The 24,341-nt window shown below is 44.1% G+C and overlaps 3 protein-coding genes across 3 annotated transcripts in view; 1 reads left to right on the top strand and 2 right to left on the bottom strand.

Moving 5' to 3' along the window:
- The window catches only part of LOC136179820 (putative leucine-rich repeat-containing protein DDB_G0290503), a 17,068-nt gene extending 8,516 nt beyond the window's left edge, over window positions 1-8,552 (bottom strand). Inside the window, exon 1 of the mRNA XM_065957948.1 lies at window positions 571-8,552. Within this exon, the coding sequence (XP_065814020.1) occupies window positions 571-4,359 (3,789 nt within the window). The 5' untranslated portion in view covers window positions 4,360-8,552. The remainder of the gene's footprint in view (window positions 1-570) is intronic.
- A 153-nt stretch (window positions 8,553-8,705) lies between these two features.
- LOC110004819 (cytochrome b5 reductase 4-like) lies at window positions 8,706-22,375 on the top strand. Its single transcript, XM_065958170.1, has 4 exons — window positions 8,706-8,858; window positions 9,038-9,162; window positions 9,886-10,039; window positions 21,396-22,375. Exons 2-4 carry the CDS (start codon window positions 9,079-9,081, stop codon window positions 21,443-21,445), a joined length of 288 nt encoding a protein of 95 aa, XP_065814242.1. The 5' UTR covers window positions 8,706-8,858; window positions 9,038-9,078; the 3' UTR covers window positions 21,446-22,375.
- Window positions 17,357-21,388, bottom strand: LOC136179879 (putative leucine-rich repeat-containing protein DDB_G0290503). Its single transcript, XM_065958169.1, has one exon. The coding sequence runs from the start codon at window positions 21,190-21,192 to the stop codon at window positions 17,488-17,490; it is 3,705 nt and encodes a 1,234-aa protein (XP_065814241.1). The 5' UTR covers window positions 21,193-21,388; the 3' UTR covers window positions 17,357-17,487.
- Window positions 22,376-24,341: the final 1,966 nt, after the last annotated feature.

The raw sequence follows: 24,341 nt of genomic DNA, 5'->3' as shown, positions 1-24,341 counted from the left end.
TCCTCTTCCTCCTCTCTCTCTCCTCCTCTCTCTCTTTCCTCCTCTCTTCTCCTCCTCTCTCTCTCTTCTCCTCTCTCTCCTCCTCTCTCTTTTTATCCTGTTAGCAGAGTTTTACATATTATTCTTACATTTTGTGAAAATCACTCTGACATGTTTTAATTTTTCATTATAAACTGTTCAATGGGAGACGACACATTTCTCAATTGCTATGATTAATATTTATTTTGTTTTCAGATATGATTTGATTTATTAATTTATTGAAAGCAGCCAATTCATTTATAGTGCATATTTTTGGACTGTGGGAGGAAACCGGAGCACCCGGAGGAAACCCACATGGACACGGGGAGAACATGCTAAACTCCTCCCAGAGGGAGGGTGACAGTGCTACCCACTGCACCACCGTGCCCAGCAAACAAAAAAACAAACAAACAAAGAATAAGACAGAAAGAGTGATGAGGCTCATCCGCTGGAGTACAGCACTCTTTGAGTGTCTTGTTGGAGGAGTTGTGCTTGGTTGGATGAAGAGGATATTTGGGGACAGGTTACCTTGGAGCGAGGTGGGCGGGGTTATGATTGGGAGTAATCGCTGGCGATGCAGAGCGTGTTGTATTGGAGCTTGAGATCCTTGTAAGCGTAACGCAGCTTACGATAGCTGCCTTTAAGGTCAGAGTTCTCCTTCCCCAGTTCAGCGTGTTGATCATGCAGCTTGCGGAAAGCCGTCCTGCTTTGGTCCAGTTCCACTTGCTGCCTGCTGAGCCTGAGGTCAACGTCTTCATCTCGTCTCTTCATCTCGTCGTCCATTTGCATCTGTTGTTTGGTTTGCATGAAGCCGGTGTCCTGAGTTCTCTGAAGATCCTCCAACAGTTTCTGCCTTTCCTTCAAACACACATTGTTCTTGATCCAAGCTTCCTGCAGCTCGATTCCTTGCTTGAAGCACTTGGTCCTTTCTGTCTCGAGCTGAGCGGCAGCTTCATCAGCTGCCTTTTGCAGCTCACACATCTTCTCCCTCGTCTCTCTGAGTGCACCTTCCAGAGATGTCTGCCTTGTCCTGCTCTCAAGCTGTGCTGCCTTCAAGTCTTCTACCATGATCTGGAGGTTCATGGTGGTGATCTTATTTTCTGAGATCATATCAGTCTTTGAGGAAAGCATCTGTTCCTGGTGCTCATAAAGAAGCTGGTATTTTGCCTTGGTTTGCTGGTGTTCTCTAAACGTGGTCTCCAGTTGAGCCCTGATGTCTGCGTTCTCCTTCCTCAACGTCTTCACTTCGTCCATCAGACACTTTGAGGACTTGGAGGCATTGGGTGCTGCCTGCTGTTGTGAAAATATTCGCTTGGAGCACATTTTTTCATCGTCGAGAGCAGACTTGAATAATTTTTCAGCAGCCAGACTATTTTCTAAAGCCTGGGACTTCTCAAAGAGCTTCTTCTTTACACATTTAAGGGTTTTACACGTTTTAATGAGCAGAGCTTTTTGCTCCTTATTCTCCTCATCTCTGCTGCTACCTTCTTTCTGCAGCTGTTCTTCAGCGAGCTTGGCAGCCCTGAGTTCACCTTTCAGCCTTGTGATCTCAGAAGCCTGTTTTTGATTTTCAGGAGTCAGACTCTCCAGCTCTTCCACAGCGATGTGGTGGACCCTCTGAAGAGAACTGTTTTTTGCTTGTTCTTCTTTAAGGTCTGAGGCCAACTGTTTGACTGTGATTTGCAGCGCAGAAACCGTTTTGTCTCGGTCCTCAACTTCAGTTAGTAGAGTCTGAATATTGAAGTGCAGGGATCCTATTTCCTTGTCTTTCTGCAGACTGTCCTCCTGTTGCTGCTCAGCACAATTCAACTGATCAAGCTCTTCTGACCGTTCTTGCTGAATGTGGCACGCCTCCAGATTGTTCTCGAGTTTTTTGATGATGGTGTTTTTCCCTTCGAGCTCTGCTGTCATGTCATAGATTGTTCCTTTCAGCTTTTCTTTGCTCAGCTGGAGCTCTTTCTGTGACTTCATGAGATCAGCTACTTTAGCCCTGAGATATTCCTCCTCAGGTCTGCTGCCACCTGTTTCTTCTTCCTGGAGCTCTTTCAGAGCGAGCAGGGCAGATTGGAGTTCACTCTGCAGTATTTCATTCTCAGAAACCAGCTTTTGGTTTTCCTGAGTCAGATGGGAGAGTCTTTCTGCTTCCTTGTGCTGCTGGGAGAAAGAAGCTTCCAGATCTGCGGTCAACAGGTTGACTTTGTTCTGCAGACAGGAAACCATTTCATCTCGGTTTTCCATTGCATTTTGAAGATTCTCAATAATTAAGCAGAGAGACATGATTTTGTTGTCTTTCTCTAGACTTTCCTCCTGCTGCACAGCAATGTGGTCTTTCAGTGCCTCCTCATCTCTGCTGCTACCTTGCAGCTGTTCTTCAGCGAGCTTGGCAGCCTTGAGTTCACCTTTCAGCCTTGTGATCTCAGAAGCCTGTTTTTGATTTTCAGGAGTCAGACTCTCCAGCTCTTCCACAGCGATGTGGAGGTCCCTCTGAAGAGAACTGTTTTTTGCTTGTTCTTCTTTAAGGTCTGAGGCCAACTGTTTGACCGTGATTTGCAGCGCAGAAACCGTTTTGTCTCGGTCCTCAACTGCAGTTAGTAGATTCTGAATATTGAAGTGCAGGGATCCTATTTCCTTGTCTTTCTGCAGACTGTCCTCCTGTTGCTGCTCAGCACAATTCAACTGATCAAGCTCTTCTGACCGTTCTTGCTGAATGTGGCACGCCTCCAGATTGTTCTCGAGTTTTTTGATGATGGTGTTTTTCCCTTCGAGCTCTGCTGTCATGTCATAGATTGTTCCTTTCAGCTTTTCTTTGCTCAGCTGGAGCTCTTTCTGTGACTTCATGAGATCAGCTACTTTAGCCCTGAGATATTCCTCCTCAGGTCTGCTGCCACCTGTTTCTTCTTCCTGGAGCTCTTTCAGAGCGAGCAGGGCAGATTGGAGTTCACTCTGCAGTCTTTCATTCTCAGAAACCAGCTTTTGGTTTTCTTGAGTCAGATGGGAGAGTCTTTCTGCTTCCTTGTGCTGCTGGGAGAAAGAAGCTTCCAGATCTGCGGTCAACAGGTTGACTTTGTTCTGCAGACAGGAAACCATTTCATCTCGGTTTTCCATTACATTTTGAAGATTCTCAATAATTAAGCCGATAGACATGATTTTGTTGTCTTTCTCTCGACTTTCCTTCTGCTGCACAGCAATGTGTTCTTTCAGTGCCATGACTACAGCACAATTTACCGCCACATCCTCTGCTGCTTCTTGCTGCTGTCCGTTTACTGCTGCAAGAGTTTCATTCTCAGAAACCAGCTTTTGGTTTTCCTGAATCAGATGGGAGAGTCTTTCTGCTTCCTTGTGCTGCTGGGAGAAAGAAGCTTCCAGATCTGTGGTCAACAGGTTGACTTTGTTCTGCAGACAGGAAACCATTTCATCTCGGTTTTCCATTACATTTTGAAGATTCTCAATAATTAAGCCGATAGACATGATTTTGTTGTCTTTCTCTCGACTTTCCTTCTGCTGCACAGCAATGTGTTCTTTCAGTGCCATGACTACAGCACAATTTACCGCCACATCCTCTGCTGCTTCTTGCTGCTGTCCGTTTACTGCTGCAAGAGTTTCATTCTCAGAAACCAGCTTTTGGTTTTCCTGAGTCAGATGGGAGAGTCTTTCTGCTTCCTTGTGCTGCTGGGAGAAAGAAGCTTCCAGATCTGTGGTCAACAGGTTGACTTTGTTCTGCAGACAGGAAACCATTTCATCTCGGTTTTCCATTACATTTTGAAGATTCTCAATAATTAAGCAGAGAGACATGATTTTGTTGTCTTTCTCTAGACTTTCCTCCTGCTGCACAGCAATGTGGTCTTTCAGTGCCATGACTACAGCACAATTTACCCCCACATCCTCTGCTGCTTCTTGCTGCTGTCCGTTTACTGCTGCAAGAGAGTTCATGAGGGATTCAGTCGTGTTTTCCTCCTCTTCAATAAACTCCTCGACCAGGTCACAAGAATTCTCAACATCTACGCTCTCTTCCTCCTCTTCATTTACAAACTCCTCGACCAGGTCACAAGACCACTCTTTATTTGCAGCCTCGTCACCTGAATCCCAACAACTTAACTCCTCACCTGAGTTCTTGTCCTCCTCTTCATTTGCAGACTCGTCATCTGAATTCCAACCACTTAACTTCTCATCTGAGCTCTCCTGAGGCTCCTGATTCTCCTCATCTGAATCCTGTGGTCTCTGTTCCTCCACAAGGAAGATCTCCTCGATCCCCTCTTCATCAGACCTGCTCTCAGGGTTAGGGTTCTTCACTGAGCCCATGGCCGGAGTGAAGAAAAATCTTCCTGATCTGTGGTTGTTCATTGTCTTATTCTAAAGAAATGACCTACTGTGAATCAGTGTAGCTGCGATTTAACAGCTTTTTGATATACCTTCACTAACAGAAACACTTGTCCTCGTTCAGTAGCAGAGTTTCAAACAGGTGAATGAGACACCAGAATCAGCCTGTGATGACATCATCAAAGGACATTTCAAATTCTATAACAGTCAACATTCCGTCTTAAAGGGCCAGTTCACCAAATTCAAACACAAAGCATTCTTTGACCTCAGCATAATTGCTTTTAAGCATTATTAAGTCATTATAAATTATTGTGATATTATTCTTAATATTCTGTTTTATAAAATCATTTTTTAAAGGTTTATTTTGGGGCTTTTTATGCGGTTATTACAAAGTCAGGACAGTGGATGGAGACAGAAATAAGGGAGAGATAGAGGGAGAGGTGATTGACATGCGGGAAAGGAGACAAGGGTTGGTTTCCTATTCGTGCCACCAAATTTGAGGACTATAGTCTCCGTACATAAAATGCGTAAAGTAACCAGTAGGCCACTGCCACCCCTTCTTCATCATTTTAGGCATAATTTCCAAATTTCTAGCACAAAAATCTTTTTGATGAATGATCTGTCATGTCCTGGTTGCATATTCACATTTAGTCAAGGAACTTCTGCCTCTAATTAATTAAACAAACTTATTTATCTTTAATTTCAGTTGTTAGTTGGAAGTCTATCCTATTTGGGAGTAGTATAGCCACAACCCTCTTACAGCCTGATTTGTGGGAGAAATAAAATGTGTTCACAAACTTTGCTTTGAGTGTGATTCATTTCCAGTGCCAGGTTACTCCTCTATTTCTCGACACGCTGCTCCGCATCCTCAACTCCTGTTGTTGTGGTTTTCAGGTCCTCCCTAATATCTCCCGGGGCCTGGTTAATCTCACGTCTGTACTCTGTCAAATCATTTTTAACATTCTCTCTTAGTGTGCGATAAAAAGCTGTCATTCTTTACATCGGCACGTATTACCTTAATGTCAATATATTAGCCAGTAAGTTAGCTCCGGTATGCTCGAGTCCACCTATGCTAGGCGAGTTAGCATTTATTTCTTTCGTCATTCTTCATGGCCATCTACTTGTTTTTCTCTGATCTTGTATTTGGTTTACATTAACAATTTTTGTGTTTCTTCCCTTCCACATACCATGAGGTGTTTTTACTTGTTAAAAAACTTGAATCTGGGGAAAATTCCTGGTTAGTGGGAGAGCAGTCTGTCAGCCTGCCATCCTCTGCAGCGTGCCAACCCAAAGCCCTCTGGAAGTTCTGCATTGTAAATATTTTATATTAAACAAGAAGGGAAAATTAAAAGGTCCAAACTTTTAACTTTTAAGCCTCCAGTTCTCTGTCAATGTTTCTCTTAGTGTCAGAGTTAGAGGCCTAATTAATCAATCCATCTTTATTTGTAAAGCACCAATTCTTAACAAGTGTTATCTGCAGACACTTTAAAACACCGAGCTGACCATAGTTGTATGACCCAACAAAAATAATAAGATATACTTTGTTGTCCCCAAAAGGACATTTATATTGGACTGGAGTTACAAGAGAATAACAAATAAAATACTAGGGCTGGGCAAGTTAACGCGCTATTTTCGCGTTAACTCATCGATTAATTATCGCTGACAATTATTTTATCTCGCATTAACGCAGTTTTTATAATTTATTTTCTTATTGTAAAAGTCTGTTGCTCACTGGCTTTTATTTTGTAAAATTCCATCGTGAGCGAGCCTAGTATGTTGCTTACTGCTGCGCGTGACTGCTGCGGCGCACACAGGAAGCAGGAAACAGTCAGAAAAGAATTGGCGGAAACAGTCAGAAAAAGAATTGGCGGAAACAGCCTGAAAAGAATTGACGGATAATCAAGCATGGAGAAGGGTACGGAACTTTTATAAGGCCATTTTCATTTTAAAGTTCTTCCAGACGGCGCAGTCGACAGAGCCGAAGTTATTTGTAACCACTGCAAAGTTGAATTTTCTTATCACCGTAGTACTTGATAAGTAGGCTACTCCAAAATATGTTGCAGCCAGAAACTCAGGCGGACGCTAAAAGGTCGTTTCACTTGTCTTCACTTTATTTAAGCGTTTATCAAAGACCCAGTACCTTCATTCACTCTGCCTACGAGTCTCTTCAGCTGCTGAATAATAACTACAACTTTCTTGCTAACTCCATAGCGTTACAACAACAACACTCTTCTTCTCTGAACTCCTGCATGTCACTGTTTCTCACTCGCAGACTTGTGGCGTAGATTATGCAGCGCATTTAATTAATAACATGTCAACATCAACCGCTTGAATAATGTTGCAGTTCAGAAAAATACATTAACATTAGCAACTTTGAAGATGAATTCAAAAATATTATAAACTAAAGAATTTCAAAATGACAAGTACAACAAAAATGTGTTTGTGGGGTCCCCGATAACCAAACAATCAACATCAATGTTCTCAATTGACCTGTCACACTCTCCCCCACTTTAAAAATGGCGTCCCGACATTTTCATTATACCGCTTAGCCTAAAACCTTTCTGGGCAGTTTTTTTTTATATAACAAACAGGATGACATTATGCCCTTGCAATGGCAATAAGCTTTAGTTTTGTATTTATTTGCTTTGATTACATTGTTTAAGTTGAGAAGTACATTTACAATAAAAGTGCGCTATACGCTACTTTTTAATTCATTATTGGATTTTGCGTATAACAATGCGATTAATCGTGATTAATCACAGGAACTCATGCGATTAACGCGATTAAAACTTTCAATCTTTAAAACTTTTAAAAACACCTTTTTGCAGCAGTAACATATTGGCATATTGCACTGACCCTGGGCACATCCTACATTACCTGCTATTCAGAATGTTAACGGACATTGGCACAAATGAATGTTTGTAACTGTTAAAACGATAGTAAACGATGGGTCCTTCAAAAGCCGAGGCCCCAAACACATCGGCCGGAATATCACCAGTTTATTCAACACCAGTTAATCAACGACACGCAGTCAATATACCCAACACGATAAACAACTTTCTATTTATAGTACGACAATCACACAGACTATTTGTGCTGGTCAGAATAAAGATGACTTCATCAGACAGCTAGGCTAATCGCTGTCTGCGCAGATGTAACGCTAAAGTGATCACATTAAATCATACCCTTGAATCTACCCTACTGTGATTGGCTGAATAGGAAGGAGACATCTGATTGGCTACAGACATTTCCCTACAATTCTACAATTCACTTAGCAGACGCTTTTATCCAAAACGAGGTACATCAGAGAGTAAGTACAACACAAGCAAGGATCTAGGAAAGAGGGAACAATGTCAGTAAGAGCAAACGATCAGCTTTGAGTCCGATTGGACACACAGGTGCTGACAGGAAGTGACCAGAGGTGCTGACAGGAAGTGACCAGAGGCAAAGCACTACACTGATGACAGTTCTTGAGAGCTCTAATCAGTATAGAAACCATCTTAAAAGTCGTCGTTATCAAACAAAAACCATCATCACAACCATCATCATCATCAATAATATGGAGACCATCATCATTAAGTTAGTAGGTATTCATGAAAGAGCTGGGTCTTTAGCTTTTTCTTAAAGGTGCAGAGGGACTCTTCAGATCGAATGGAGTTTGGAAATTCATTCCACCACCAGGGGGCGACAGAGGAGAAGAGTGTAGTTAGAGACTTAGGACCCTGTTGTGAAGGTTGGATCAGACGCCTTTCATTGGCAGAGCGTAGTGGGGCGGGAGGGAGTGTAGACCTGGATCAGAGACTTAAAGTAAGGAGGAGACGTTTTTGTCGCTGTTTTGTAAGCGAGCAGCAGAGTTTTAAATTTGATGCGAGCAGTAACTGGGAGCCAGCGTAAGGAGATGAACAGCGGAGTGACATGTGCTCTTTTAGGAAGGTTGAAGATCAGTCGTGCTGCTGAAAAAAATGCATTTGTGAATCTAACCACGGCAGGGGAGTCTCAAAAATCCCACACACAAATGCAGTGAGGTTCACAAATGACAAAACAGTTTGTAATCTAAAAAATGTGTTTTTTAAATATATATGTATATCATATATTTGTGGATTTCTATTAGCCTACATATAAAACTATAAATATTTGTGTGTGAATCAGAAATACATTTGTGAATCCTTCATGAATGTTGAGACTGATCTAACTCCATACAAATAGAATATAAATATAGGAATAACATTAAAATAAAGATAAAGGTACAATTTATTTACAACGAGTTTTGGACCCTATCCTACAAGCGGTTCTCAAAGTTGGTGTTAAGGTCGGCGGATCGTAGCTATGGAAACGAGTGACCGTCGCACAATGATGACACAGTTTGTTGACGTTGACGTCAGAGACGGCGACACTACCTGTAGACGTAACGGAGCCGTAGAGGCAGCAGGTCGCTGGCATTTCCTCGTTAGCTCTGATGAATGTGCTCTTTATTCGTTGTACTAACACAGAATACATCAATGTGAGGATATAAAACGTGTTGGGTAAGTTTGTAATGCATTAGTCAGGCAGTTATCACGCATGTCCTGCCGAGCCTAGCCTTTAGCTTTTAGCTCAATAACGGAGATGTGTCTGAACCAGGAAGCAGCTCGTTGTGATCACCCAGAGGGACTCAACACCTGCCGTTCACCTGTTCTTTAACTCACCTCTCGTTGGTTCAAAGGTGTTCTCAGAAACGTGGACTGCCTCCGAACTGTTTACAGCATGTTGAACATCCCGACCCAGGCGTTCCCTGCTCCGGGATCCCAGCAGCGGGTCTCCCCGTCCGGACAGTCCGGGAGGAACAAGGTGAGACATGACCCTGGTCCTAGTCCTAGTCCAGGAGGAACAAGGTGAGACATGACCCTGGTTTTAGTCCTAGTCCAGGAGGAACAAGTTAGACATGACCCCGGTTTTAGTCCTAGTCCGGGAGGAACAAGTTAGACATGACCCTGGTGCTAGTCCTAGTCCGGGAGAAACAAGTTAGACATGACCCTGGTCCTAGTCCTAGTCCGGGAGGAACAAATTAGACATGACCCTGGTTTTAGTCCTAGTCCAGGAGGAACAAGTTAGACATGACCCTGGTTTTAGTCCTAGTCCGGGAGGAACAAGTTAGACATGACCCTGGTTTTAGTCCTAGTCCGGGAGGAACAAGTTAGACATGACCCTGGTTTTAGTCCTAGTCCGGGAGGAACAAGTTAGACATGACCCTGGTTTTAGTCCTAGTCCAGGAGGAACAAGGTGAGACATGACCCTGGTCCTAGTCCTAGTCCGGGAGGAACAAGTTAGACATGACCCTGGTTTTAGTCCTAGTCCAGGAGGAACAAGGTGAGACATGACCCTGGTCCTAGTCCTAGTCCTAGCCATCGTATCTTAATGAAAACGCCTTCATATCGTGATAAAAATGCCATTCATGTTTCTACCGGGTCCCTTTAAGTTTGGTCAAATCACACGTCACATAGTGGATTTAAACAAACAGCTGTTCTCCATCAGAATGTTATAATCCAAGTTTAACCCTTTGAACAACATCAGGTGGCCTTGAAGCCGGGACACAGTCTAATGGACTGGATCCGCTTCACCAAGAGTGGAAAGGACCTGACGGGGCTCAGAGGACGTCTGATTGAAGTCACACAGGACGAGCTGCAGAAACACAGCACGAGAGATGACTGCTGGACCTGCATACGAGGTGAGCCTACCTGACACATGCATTTGTGAATCCCACACACAAATGCAGTGAGGTTCATAAATGACAAACAGTTTGTAAATGCAGACTGAACAGTTTATATATAAATGTAACAAGATACAAATGTGCTTTTTAAATATATATTATATATTTGTGGATGTCTATTACATCGTGAATACGTGAATTACACGTGAATATGAGACTGAACTCCATATATTTAGTACTCATTTGCATGCTCTTCATGTCTTGTTGTCGCGGCAACACTTGAATTTCCCCACTGGGGATCGATAAAGGATTAACATATCTTATAATGGACACAACAAATGGCCTAACACACCTGTAGATAAACTCACCTGTAAATAAACTGTTGAAAAAAGATGCTTTAGATCCACTCTGACTAAAATCATCCTCCTCCTCTTCCTCCTCCTCCTCTCTCTGGCTTTCAAATGACATGGTGAAAAGGTGTGATTTCACTCTGCATGTTGTTTGTTTACAGGTAACCAGGAGGTTTACCCATGAGCCAAATCCATCTGTGAGAGCCACACGGCTAGCTACCTGTGAGAGTCACACGGCTAGATACTTGTGAGAGTCACACGGCTAGCTACCTGTGAGAGTCACACGGCTAGCTACCTGTGAGAGTCACACGGCTAGCTACCTTTGAGAGCCACACGGCTAGATACCTGTGAGAGCTACGCCTGTGACATCCATCAGAAAACTGGAGGTGTGATTTTCATGGATTAACTCTGCTAAGAGGATTTGAGAGCTTTAAAGCTCCATATGCTCCTCATACAGACAGAGCCAATCACCCTGACCTGTTTGTTTGTTTGTTCTTGTTTCCTGCATTCATAGATATGCATGTCGTTACAAATAAACAGTAAAATCATAAAAACATTAAAGATGATGAAAGACAAGAAAAGGAATTACAAGTTTAAGGCTCAGAGCATTTGTTCTCATCCTCCTTTCTCTCTCCTCCTTTTCCTCCTCTCTCTCCTCCTCTCTCTCTTCCCCTCTCTCTCCTCCTCTCTCTCTCTTCCCCTCTCTCTCCTCCTCTCTTTCCTCCTCTCTCTCCTCCCCTCTCTCTCTTCCCCTCTCTCTCCTCCCCTCTCTCTCTTCTCCTCCTCTTCCTCCTCTCTCTCTCCTCCTCTCTCTCTTCCCCTCTCTCTCCTCCTCTCTCTCTCTTCCCCTCTCTCTCCTCCTCTCTTTCCTCCTCTCTCTCCTCCCCTCTCTCTCTTCCCCTCTCTCTCCTCCCCTCTCTCTCTTCTCCTCCTCTTCCTCCTCTCTCTCCCCTCCTCTCCTCTCCGTTTCCGTTTCCGTTTCCGGTTTCCGGTTTCCGGTGAGTGTGAGTGTGAGTGTGAGTGACGGTGGTGGTGTTGCGAGTGGCGCGGAGATTGAATCGTTTGCTATCCTTTCTACTGTTTTCAAAGTGCACGATCAGGTCAGATTGTTTTCATATTTGTATTGAGTGTTGTTGGCTGTGTAAGACAGATCGTTGGAGGGGTTGGAGGGAGGAATGGCGTCTGCTGAGACGCCACCTCCGACTCTCCGACAGGGAGTTCGGATAGTCCCTCCGAACGGTACTGTCACCGTGGAGGAGGTTCTGTTAGCTGCAGGTGAACAGGTAGGCCATGATAAACTCTTGTATGCATCCCGAATGAACAAGGCTGTGGTTGTTTTTCTGAAGAGTGAGCCTCTTGTGTATCAGCTGATTGAGAGTGGTGTGTTCATTAGGGATTTGTTTGTGCAGGTTTCCCCGTTGTCGGTTCCCTCTACGCGGATCACCGTATCCGGTGTTCCGCCGTTTATTTCTAACAACTTGTTAGAGAACGAACTCCGCAGGTTTGGGAAGTTTGCGAGTGGTTTCAAAACTGTGAGTCTAGGGTGTAAAGATCCCAAACTGAAACATGTTCAATCTTTGCGGCGTCAGGTGTTCATGTTTTTGGATTCGCCCACACAGACTCTGGAGGTTTCCTTTAGAGTGAAACACGGTGACGCTTCTTATATGGTGTATGCGAGCTCGGGACAACTGAAGTGTTTTGAGTGTGGTGATGTGGGACACAAACGTTTTGCGTGTCCGCACAGACAGCAGGAGGCGGCTAGTGCTGCCGCTGACGCGGGCAGCTCTGTTAGTGTGGCGCATGTGGCGGGGGCCGCGTCCGCGTCCGTGCTCGGGGCGGAGGCCGCGTCCGCGCCCGCGCCTGGGGCGGAGGCCGCGTCCGCGTCCGTGCCTGGGACGGGGGCCGCGTTCGTGCCCGTGCCTGGGGCGGAGGCCGCGTCCGCGTCCGTGCCTGGGGCAGAGGCCGCGTCCGCGCCTGCGCCTTGTGCTGAGGCCGTGGCTGAGGTAGAAGTGGCTTCGACCAGCTCTCAGGCTACAGAAAAATCACAGACTGTAGATAATGATAAAACTGAAGATTCCACAAGTTCTGCAGTTGTAGATGTTTCATTGAAGGAAGGTAAGACAGTGTGTTGTAGCCAGGCATCATGTGAAGGAGAGGACATGGATGAAGATTATGAGTCAGACAATGCATCCATTGCTGATTTGCCAAATAGTGGCTCTGGTCTTTATTCTTTAGAGTCAATCAATCAATTTATGGATGAAACGTACAACAAATCAGTAAAAATAAGTGACTACTTTAGTGATACTGAAAAGTTCATAAAGTCAGTCAGCATACTGAAAAGACAGGTTGGGTTTGACCTCCTGGACGCGAAAAAACGTTTCCGTCTTAAAAAGCACATCACCGCACTGAGGAAAGTTGGACGTAAGAGTGTGAAGAAGACAAAGAAATGATCATGCATCACAAGGTGTTTTTCTTCTTCTACTGTTCCCTGTTTGTGTCTACTTGTCTGTTCTTTCTCTCTGATCTTTCTATGAGGAGTCTTAAGATAGGATCTCTTAACATTAATGGTGGGAGAGACAGACAGAAAAGGGGCCTTATCTCTGAGATCTCAACTCAGAAAAACATTGATATCTTGTTTTTACAAGAGACTCATACCACACCATCAGATGAGACAGATTGGGGTTTATGGTGGGAGGGCTCTAACTACCTTAGCCATGGCACCAACCTTAGTGCAGGAGTAGCCATTTTGTTTAGAGCATCTGCAAATGTAAAGATCGTCTCTTGTGCTGAAATTGTATGAAGGGAAGGCTTTTAATTGTAAGAGCAGAAATAGAGGACACTGTTTTCTGCTTCACTAATATTTATGCTCCAAATAATGGAGCTGAAAGGGTAGCTTTCTATACCCGCCTCCAAAAGGAGTTACTGATCTATAATCAGGATCAGATCATTCTTGGTGGTGATTTTAACTGCACACTTGATTTCACCGTGGATAGAATAGGAGAGGAGCCACATCCACATTCATCCCAGACTTTAAACACTGTCATCTCTCACCTGGATTTGTTGGACACGTTTAGAGTGAAACATCCACAATCCAGACAGTATACATGGGTCAGGGTTAACAGTAACAGGGTGTGTGCAGCTAGACTGGACAGGGTTTACATCTCCAGAACTCTCAACCCCAGATTAATTCATTGTAATATTCTGCCTGTCGGCTTCACTGATCACCATTTTGTTAGTGTGGAGCTGATTATTTCACCAGGTGAAAGGGCTAAGTCCTTCTGGCATTTTAATAACAAGCTTCTACTGGACAATGTTTTCTGTAAAAACTTTGGGTGTTTTTGGGATCAGTGGCAATTAAGAAAAGTTGAGTTTGATTCTTTGAAGCTTTGGTGGGAGGTTGGTAAAGCTCAGATTCGTGTTTTTTGTCAGCAGTACACGTCACACTCTTCTGCTAGATTAAAAACAGTCATTAAAAATCTTGAGGACAGCATTAAGAACCTTGAGGAGGGGTTAAATGGGAGTGTGGATCCCACCACTGGTACCCTGCTGAAGGAGAAACGTATGGAGTTGAGCTCTTTCCTGCAGGAGAGGGTGAAGGGAGCTCTTGTGCGGAGTCGTTTCCTTCAACTCAAAGACATGGATGCCCCAACGTCTTTCTTTTTCAATCTTGAGAGATCTGTGGCTCAAAAAAAGCTGCTGACTTGTCTGAAACTGCCAGGAGGTCGAATAACAGCTGATCCAAAGGAAATGAGGATCTGTTTGGAGCAGAGAGTTGCAGCCAGGAGTGTCGCAGGGAGCTCCTGGAGGGTCTCCCTCAGCTCAGTGTGGAGGAGAGGTCTCTTCTGGAAGGGGAGCTGTCTCTGGAGGAGCTCACTGCTGCTGTCACTCAGATGGCAACAGGAAGAGCACCTGGAATAGATGGGTTGTCCACAGACTTTTTTAAGAGGTTCTGGAATATTCTTGGGTCTGACCTGCATAGTGTTTTAATGGAGTGTTGCAGGACCGGGTCTCTTCCTGGTTCTTGTAAGAGAGCAGTTCTTTCCTTGCTCCCCAAGAAAGGTGACCTGGCATTGTTAAAAAACTGGAGGCCGGTTGCTTTGCTTTGTGCGGACTACAAGATCCTCTCCAGAGCTTTATCGAACAGACTAAAGGACGTTCTGGGAAGTGTGGTCCATAAAGACCAGAGTTACTGTGTTCCAGACCGGACAATCATGGATAATGTTTTTCTTATCAGAGATGTCATTGATGTGTGTAAAATCTATAATCTAAATGTTGGCATTGTGTCTCTGGATCAAGAGAAGGCGTTTGACAGGGTGGATCACTCGTATTTGTTTTCTGCACTGAGGTCTTTTGGTTTTGGGGATGGTTTTGTGTCATTAGTTGGTTTGTTGTATCAGGATGCACAGTGTTTGGTGAAGATGGGGGCGGGGTTGAGTCGGCCAATCCCTGTACGGCGAGGGATCAGACAAGGTTGTCCCATCTCCGGCCAGCTGTACAGCTTGGCTATTGAGCCCTTGCTGTGCAGGTTGAGGGACCGGCTCAGCGGGCTTTCTTTGCCCACGTCCTGTAGCATTGAATGTCCCCCTACAATTTCTGCCTATGCTGATGATGTAAACATCTTCATCTCCAATCAGGGGGACGTTCGGTGTCTGCGGGACACCCTGTCCCTGTATGAAAGGGCAACAGCTGCACGGGTGAACTGGGAAAAAAGTGGTGCCTTATTGGTGGGAGAGTGGAGGGACCAGGCAGTGCCCAGTCTGCCGGGTGGACTTGAGTGGGGGAGGGAGGGGTTGAAGGTGTTGGGGGTTTATTTGGGTACCGAGGGCTTTAAAAGTAAAAACTGGGAGGGAGTTAGGGAGAAAGTGTGCGCTCGGTTGTCTAAATGGAAATGGTTGCTACCCCAGTTGTCGTATAGGGGAAGAGTTCTGGTGGTCAATAACTTGGTTGCCTCGACTCTCTGGCACAGACTTGTGGCTTTGACACCTCCAAGAGGGCTGGTGGAGGACATTCAAAGGGCCATCCTGGACTTCTTCTGGTCAGGCAAACACTGGGTCCAGGCGGCAGTCCTCTACCTGCCGGTGGCTGAAGGGGGACATGGACTTATAGACATTCAGTCAAAAATTGCCTCATTCAGACTCCAGACTGCACAGAGACTCCTTTTCACTTGTGGTCCCAGCTGGATGGACATCGCTCGACTGCTGCTGAGGAGAGCTGGACGGCTGGGGTACACTAAGCAGCTCTTTCTGTTAAAGCTTGAGGAGGTGGATCTCACTGGATTAACATCCTTTTATATGTCTGTAATGCAGGCATGGAAAATGTACACATTCAAAAGGGAAAAAACTGAGAGTCTGGGAATGTGGATCTTTGAGGAACCGTTATTTTTTAATGATTTTATAAGGACTCCAACTTTGCAGTCAGCCAGTCTCCGGGCCAGTTTCAGAGAGGCAGGCTGCACAAAACTGGGTCACCTGGTAAGACTGACCCTGGACGCCCTCAAAGAAAGGACCAATATCACCTCCAGCCGGGTGGTTGAAAGAGTGGTGGAGGAAGTCTTTGCTGCACTTCCAGTAAAACTTGTGACATTTCTAAACATTGAGAATCTGTGTGAGCAGTGGAGTGAAGAGGGCGAATACAGCTTCCCATCTTTGTCTGTTACCCCAGATGTCGGGGAGTGGCAGGAAAGAGGAGGTGGACTGCTGTCCTTTAGTACTCCTGTTCTGGGAAAGTTCCAGGATGCAGGGAAAAAGGCACTCTATCAGTCCTGTGTTAAGGTCCTACATCTTCATGGTCTGTCGGGAGTGAAAGAGTCGAGGTGGATCGAATTTTTTGGCCCGGAGGTTTCCCCGAAAGGCAGCTGGCGGTCCCTGTACAAGCTGCCTGTTGAGAAGAGAACAGCAGATCTCCAGTGGAGAGTTGTGCATGGGGTTATAGCCACGAACAGATACAGAGCGCACATTGATCCAGGGGTGGGAGAGGAGTGTTTGTTTTGTTCACTAACTGAAACTTTGTCTCATCTGTTTGTTGAGTGTCCCAGGCTCTCACTCTTGTTTGTCCTTATGAAAAGCTTGTTTGAAGCTCTCGGGGAGGATTTCTCTTATGCAGTGTTTGTTTTTGGGCCAAAGTATTCTGCAAAGAAAAAGACTGTACATACACTGATGAACTTTTTATCTGGCTCGGCTAAGTTGGCAATTTGGCTTACACGCAAGAACCGAGCTCAGGGTACTGGCTGTGTGGAACCGGTGCTGGTTCTGGAGGGACTTTTGAAGGCCAGACTAAAGGTAGAATTTGCCTATTATCAAATGATGGACAATGTGCAAGACTTTAATAGTGTATGGGCTGTGGAAGAAGCTTTGTGCTCTGTGGGTGGGGATGGAGAGCTGATTATTCATTTTTGATGCAGTAAATGTTGTTTTTGTTGATGTTGTGATTTTTGTTGCACTTGTTTTGTTTTATGTTTTATTTTTTATTTATTTATTTATTTCCTTCTCTTGATCTGAGTGATGATGTGACAGTGTTATAATTTTCTCCTGGTAGTGGTAAAATAAAAGGTATTTTGAAAACCAAAACCTCTCTCTCCTCCTCTCTGTCCTCCTCTCTCTCTCTTCTCCTCTCTCTCCTCCTCTCTCTCCTCCTCTCTCTTTTTATCCTGTTAGCAGAGTTTTACATATTATTCTTACATCTTGTGAAAATCACTCTGACATGTTTTAATTTTTCATTATAAACTGTTCAATGGGAGACGACACATTTCTCAATTGCTATGATTAATATTTATTTTGTTTTCAGATATGATTTGATTTATTAATTTATTGAAAGCAGCCAATTCATTTATAGTGCATATTTTTGGACTGTGGGAGGAAACCGGAGCACCCGGAGGAAACCCACATGGACACGGGGAGAACATGCTAAACTCCTCCCAGAGGGAGGGTGACAGTGCTACCCACTGCACCACCGTGCCCAGCAAACCAAAAAACAAACAAACAAAGAATAAGACAGAAAGAGTGATGAGGCTCATCCGCTGGAGTACAGCACTCTTTGAGTGTCTTGTTGGAGGAGTTGTGCTTGGTTGGATGAAGAGGATATTTGGGGACAGGTTACCTTGGAGCGAGGTGGGCGGGGTTATGATTGGGAGTAATCGCTGGCGATGCAGAGCGTGTTGTATTGGAGCTTGAGATCCTTGTAAGCGTAACGCAGCTTACGATAGCTGCCTTTAAGGTTAGAGTTCTCCTTCCCCAGTTCAGCGTGTTGATCATGCAGCTTGCGTAAAGCCGTCCTGCTTTGGTCCAGTTCCACTTGCTGCCTGCTGAGCCTGAGGTCAACGTCTTCATCTCGTCTCTTCATCTCGTCGTCCATTTGCATCTGTTGTTTGGTTTGCATGAAGCCGGTGTCCTGAGTTCTCTGAAGATCCTCCAACAGTTTCTGCCTTTCCTTCAAACACACATTGTTCTTGATCCAAGCTTCCTGCAGCTCGATTCCTTGCTTGAAGCACTTGGTCCTTTCTGTCTCGAGCTGAGCGGCAGCTTCATCAGCTGCCTTTTGCAGCTCACACGTCTTCTCCCTCGTCTCTCTGAGTGCACCTTCCAGAGATGTCTGCCTTGTCCTGCTCTCAAGCTGTGCTGCCTTCAAGTCTTCTACCATGATCTGGAGGTTCATGGTGGTGATCTTATTTTCTGAGATCATATCAGTCTTTGAGGAAAGCATCTGTTCCTGGTGCTCATAAAGAAGCTGGTATTTTGCCTTGGTTTGCTGGTGTTCTCTAAACGTGGTCTCCAGTTGAGCCCTGATGTCTGCGTTCTCCTTCCTCAACGTCTTCACTTCGTCCATCAGACACTTTGAGGACTCGGAGGCATTGGGTGCTGCCTGCTGTTGTGAAAATATTCGCTTGGAGCACATTTTTTCATCGTCGAGAGCAGACTTGAATAATTTTTCAGCAGCCAGACTATTTTCTAAAGCCTGGGACTTCTCAAAGAGCTTCTTCTTTACACATTTAAGGGTTTTACACGTTTTAATGAGCAGAGCTTTTTGCTCCTTATTCTCCTCATCTCTGCTGCTACCTTCTTTCTGCAGCTGTTCTCCAGCGAGCTTGGCAGCCTTGAGTTCACCTTTCAGCCTTGTGATCTCAGAAGCCTGTTTTTGATTTTCAGGAGTCAGACTCTCCAGCTCTTCCACAGCGATGTGGTGGACCCTCTGAAGAGAACTGTTTTTTGCTTGTTCTTCTTTAAGGTCTGAGGCCAACTGTTTGACTGTGATTTGCAGCGCAGAAACCGTTTTGTCTCGGTCCTCAACTTCAGTTAGTAGAGTCTGAATATTGAAGTGCAGGGATCCTATTTCCTTGTCTTTCTGCAGACTGTCCTCCTGTTGCTGCTCAGCACAATTCAACTGATCAAGCTCTTCTGACCGTTCTTGCTGAATGTGGCACGCCTCCAGATTGTTCTCGAGTTTTTTGATGATGGTGTTTTTCCCTTCGAGCTCTGCTGTCATGTCATAGATTGTTCCTTTCAGCTTTTCTTTGCTCAGCTGGAGCTCTTTCTGTGACTTCATGAGATCAGCTACTTGAGCCCTGAGATATTCCTCCTCAGGTCTGCTGCCACCTGTTTCTTCTTCCTGGAGCTCTTTCAGAGCGAGCAGGGCAGATTGGAGTTCACTCTGCAGTCTTTCATTCTCAGAAACCAGCTTTTGGTTTTCCTGAGTCAGATGGGAGAGTCTTTCTGCTTCCTTGTGCTGCTGGGAGAAAGAAGCTTCCAGATCTGCGGTCAACAGGTTGACTTTGTTCTGCAGACAGGAAACCATTTCATCTCGGTTTTCCATTACATTTTGAAGATTCTCAATAATTAAGCAGAGAGACATGATTTTGTTGTCTTTCTCTAGACTTTCCTCCTGCTGCACAGCAATGTGGTCTTTCAGTGCCTCCTCATCTCTGCTGCTACCTTGCAGCTGTTCTCCAGCGAGCTTGGCAGCCTTGAGTTCACCTTTCAGCCTTGTGATCTCAGAAGCCTGTTTTTGATTTTCAGGAGTCAGACTCTCCAGCTCTTCCACAGCGATGTGGAGGTCCCTCTGAAGAGAACTGTTTTTTGCTTGTTCTTCTTTAAGGTCTGAGGCCAACTGTTTGACCGTGATTTGCAGCGCAGAAACCGTTTTGTCTCGGTCCTCAACTGCAGTTAGTAGATTCTGAATATTGAAGTGCAGGGATCCTATTTCCTTGTCTTTCTGCAGACTGTCCTCCTGTTGCTGCTCAGCACAATTCAACTGATCAAGCTCTTCTGACCGTTCTTGCTGAATGTGGCACGCCTCCAGATTGTTCTCGAGTTTTTTGATGATGGTGTTTTTCCCTTCGAGCTCTGCTGTCATGTCATAGATTGTTCCTTTCAGCTTTTCTTTGCTCAGCTGGAGCTCTTTCTGTGACTTCATGAGATCAGCTACTTTAGCCCTGAGATATTCCTCCTCAGGTCTGCTGCCACCTGTTTCTTCTTCCTGGAGCTCTTTCAGAGCGAGCAGGGCAGATTGGAGTTCACTCTGCAGTCTTTCATTCTCAGAAACCAGCTTTTGGTTTTCTTGAGTCAGATGGGAGAGTCTTTCTGCTTCCTTGTGCTGCTGGGAGAAAGAAGCTTCCAGATCTGTGGTCAACAGGTTGACTTTGTTCTGCAGACAGGAAACCATTTCATCTCGGTTTTCCATTACATTTTGAAGATTCTCAATAATTAAGCCGATAGACATGATTTTGTTGTCTTTCTCTCGACTTTCCTCCTGCTGCACAGCAATGTGTTCTTTCAGTGCCATGACTACAGCACAATTTACCGCCACATCCTCTGCTGCTTCTTGCTGCTGTCTGTTTACTGCTGCAAGAGTTTCATTCTCAGAAACCAGCTTTTGGTTTTCCTGAATCAGATGGGAGAGTCTTTCTGCTTCCTTGTGCTGCTGGGAGAAAGAAGCTTCCAGATCTGTGGTCAACAGGTTGACTTTGTTCTGCAGACAGGAAACCATTTCATCTCGGTTTTCCATTACATTTTGAAGATTCTCAATAATTAAGCCGATAGACATGATTTTGTTGTCTTTCTCTAGACTTTCCTCCTGCTGCACAGCAATGTGTTCTTTCAGTGCCATGACTACAGCACAATTTACCGTCACATCCTCTGCTGCTTCTTGCTGCTGTCTGTTTACTGCTGCAAGAGTTTCATTCTCAGAAACCAGCTTTTGGTTTTCCTGAGTCAGATGGGAGAGTCTTTCTGCTTCCTTGTGCTGCTGGGAGAAAGAAGCTTCCAGATCTGTGGTCAACAGGTTGACTTTGTTCTGCAGACAGGAAACCATTTCATCTCGGTTTTCCATTACATTTTGAAGATTCTCAATAATTAAGCCGATAGACATGATTTTGTTGTCTTTCTCTCGACTTTCCTTCTGCTGCACAGCAATGTGTTCTTTCAGTGCCATGACTACAGCACAATTTACCGCCACATCCTCTGCTGCTTCTTGCTGCTGTCCGTTTACTGCTGCAAGAGTTTCATTCTCAGAAACCAGCTTTTGGTTTTCCTGAGTCAGATGGGAGAGTCTTTCTGCTTCCTTGTGCTGCTGGGAGAAAGAAGCTTCCAGATCTGTGGTCAACAGGTTGACTTTGTTCTGCAGACAGGAAACCATTTCATCTCGGTTTTCCATTACATTTTGAAGATTCTCAATAATTAAGCAGAGAGACATGATTTTGTTGTCTTTCTCTAGACTTTCCTCCTGCTGCACAGCAATGTGGTCTTTCAGTGCCATGACTACAGCACAATTTACCCCCACATCCTCTGCTGCTTCTTGCTGCTGTCCGTTTACTGCTGCAAGAGAGTTCATGAGGGATTCAGTCGTGTTTTCCTCCTCTTCAATAAACTCCTCGACCAGGTCACAAGAATTCTCTACATCTACGCTCTCTTCCTCCTCTTCATTTACAAACTCCTCGACCAGGTCACAAGACCACTCTTCATTTGCAGCCTCGTCACCTGAATCCCAACAACTTAACTCCTCACCTGAGTTCTTGTCCTCCTCTTCATTTGCAGACTCGTCATCTGAATTCCAACCACTTAACTTCTCATCTGAGCTCTCCTGAGGCTCCTGATTCTCCTCATCTGAATCCTGTGGTCTCTGTTCCTCCACAAGGAAGATCTCCTCGATCCCCTCTTCATCAGACCTGCTCTCAGGGTTAGGGTTCTTCACTGAGCCCATGGCCGGAGTGAAGAAAAATCTTCCTGATCTGTGGTTGTTCATTGTCTTATTCTAAAGAAATGACCTACTGTGAATCAGTGTAGCTGCGATTTAACAGCTTTTTGATATACCTTCACTAACAGAAACACTTGTCCTCGTTCAGTAGCAGAGTTTCAAACAGGTGAATGAGACACCAGAATCAGCCTGTGATGACATCATCAAAGGACATTTCTAATTCTATAACAGTCAACATTCCGTCTTAAAGGGCCAGTTCACCAAATTCAAACACAAAGCATTCTTTGACCTCAGCATAATGATTTTAAGCATTATTAAGTCATTATAAATTATTGTGATATTATTCTTAATATTCTGTTTTATAAAATCATTTTTTAAAGGTTTATTTTGGGGCTTTTTATGCGGTTATTACAAAGTCAGGACAGTGGATGGAGACAGAAATAAGGGAGAGATAGAGGGAGAGGTGATTGACATGCGGGAAAGGAGACAAGGGTTGGTTTCCTATTCGTGCCACCAAACTTGAGGACTATAGTCTCCGTACATAAAATGCGTAAAGTAACCAGTAGGCCACTGCCACCCCTTCTTCATCATTTTAGGCATAATTTCCAAATTTCTAGCACAAAAATCTTTTTGATGAACGATCTGTCATGTCCTGGTTGCATATTCACATTTAGTCAAGGAACTTCTGCCTCTAATTAATTAAACAAACTTATTTATCTTTAATTTCAGTTGTTAGTTGGAAGTCTATCCTATTTGGGAGTAGTATAGCCACAACCCTCTTACAGCCTGATTTGTGGGAGAAATAAAATGTGTTCACAAACTTTGCTTTGAGTGTGATTCATTTCCAGTGCCAGGTTACTCCTCTATTTCACGACACGCTGCTCCGCATCCTCAACTCCTGTTGTTGTGGTTTTCAGGTCCTCCCTAATATCTCCCGGGGCCTGGTTAATCTCACGTCTGTACTCTGTCAAATCATTTTTAACATTCTCTCTTAGTGTGCGATAAAAAGCTGTCATTCTTTACATCGGCACGTATTACCTTAATGTCAATATATTAGCCAGTAAGTTAGCTCCGGTATGCTCGAGTCCACCTATGCTAGGCGAGTTAGCATTTATTTCTTTCGTCATTCTTCATGGCCATCTACTTGTTTTTCTCTGATCTTGTATTTGGTTTACATTAACAATTTTTGTGTTTCTTCCCTTCCACATACCATGAGGTGTTTTTACTTGTTAAAAAACTTGAATCTGGGGAAAATTCCTGGTTAGTGGGAGAGCAGTCTGTCAGCCTGCCATCCTCTGCAGCGTGCCAACCCAAAGCCCTCTGGAAGTTCTGCATTGTAAATATTTTATATTAAACAAGAAGGGAAAATTAAAAGGTCCAAACTTTTAACTTTTAAGCCTCCAGTTCTCTGTCAATGTTTCTCTTAGTGTCAGAGTTAGAGGCCTAATTAATCAATCCATCTTTATTTGTAAAGCACCAATTCTTAACAAGTGTTATCTGCAGACACTTTAAAACACCGAGCTGACCATAGTTGTATGACCCAACAAAAATAATAAGATATACTTTGTTGTCCCCAAAAGGACATTTATATTGGACTGGAGTTACAAGAGAATAACAAATAAAATACTAGGGCTGGGCAAGTTAACGCGCTATTTTCGCGTTAACTCATCGATTAATTATCGCTGACAATTATTTTATCTCGCATTAACGCAGTTTTTATAATTTATTTTCTTATTGTAAAAGTCTGTTGCTCACTGGCTTTTATTTTGTAAAATTCCATCGTGAGCGAGCCTAGTATGTTGCTTACTGCTGCGCATGACTGCTGCGGCGCACACAGGAAGCAGGAAACAGTCAGAAAAGAATTGGCGGAAACAGTCAGAAAAAGAATTGGCGGAAACAGCCTGAAAAGAATTGGCAGATAATCAAGCATGGAGAAGGGTACGGAACTTTTATAAGGCCATTTTCATTTTAAAGTTCTTCCAGACGGCGCAGTCGACAGAGCCGAAGTTATTTGTAACCACTGCGAAGTTGAATTTTCTTATCACCGTAGTACTTGATAAGTACTCCAAAATATGTTGCAGCCAGAAACTCAGGCGGACGCTAAAAGGTCGTTTCACTTGTCTTCACTTTATTTAAGCGTTTATCAAAGACCCAGTACCTTCATTCACTCTGCCTACGAGTCTCTTCAGCTGCTCAATAATAACTACAACTTTCTTGCTAACTCCATAGCGTTACAACAACAACACTCTTCTTCTCTGAACTCCTGCATGTCACTGTTTCTCACTCGCAGACTCCACCTTGTGGCGTAGATTATGCAGCGCATTTAATTAATAACAAGTCAACATCAACTGCTTGAATAATGTTGCAGTTCAGAAAAATACATTAACATTAGCAACTTTGAAGATGAATTCAAAAAGATTATAAACTAAAGAATTTCAAAATGACAAGTACAACAAAAATGTGTTTGTGGGGTCCCCGATAACCAAACAATCAACATCAATGTTCTCAATTGACCTGTCACACTCTCCCCCACTTTAAAAATGGCGTCCCGACATTTTCATTATACCGCTTAGCCTAAAACCTTTCTGGGCAGTTTTTTTTTTATATAACAAACAGGATGACATTATGCCCTTGCAATGGCAATAAGCTTTAGTTTTGTATTTATTTGCTTTGATTACATTGTTTAAGTTGAGAAGTACATTTACAATAAAAGTGCGCTAGACGCTACTTTTTAATTCATTATTGGATTTTGCGTATAACAATGCGATTAATCGTGATTAATCACA

Source organism: Labrus bergylta, chromosome 8, assembly GCF_963930695.1.
Source record: "Labrus bergylta chromosome 8, fLabBer1.1, whole genome shotgun sequence".
In the NCBI taxonomy this organism is placed as follows: domain Eukaryota; kingdom Metazoa; phylum Chordata; class Actinopteri; order Labriformes; family Labridae; genus Labrus; species Labrus bergylta.
Note: the sequence above shows the minus strand (reverse complement) of the source record. Positions and strands in the feature narration are given on the sequence as shown.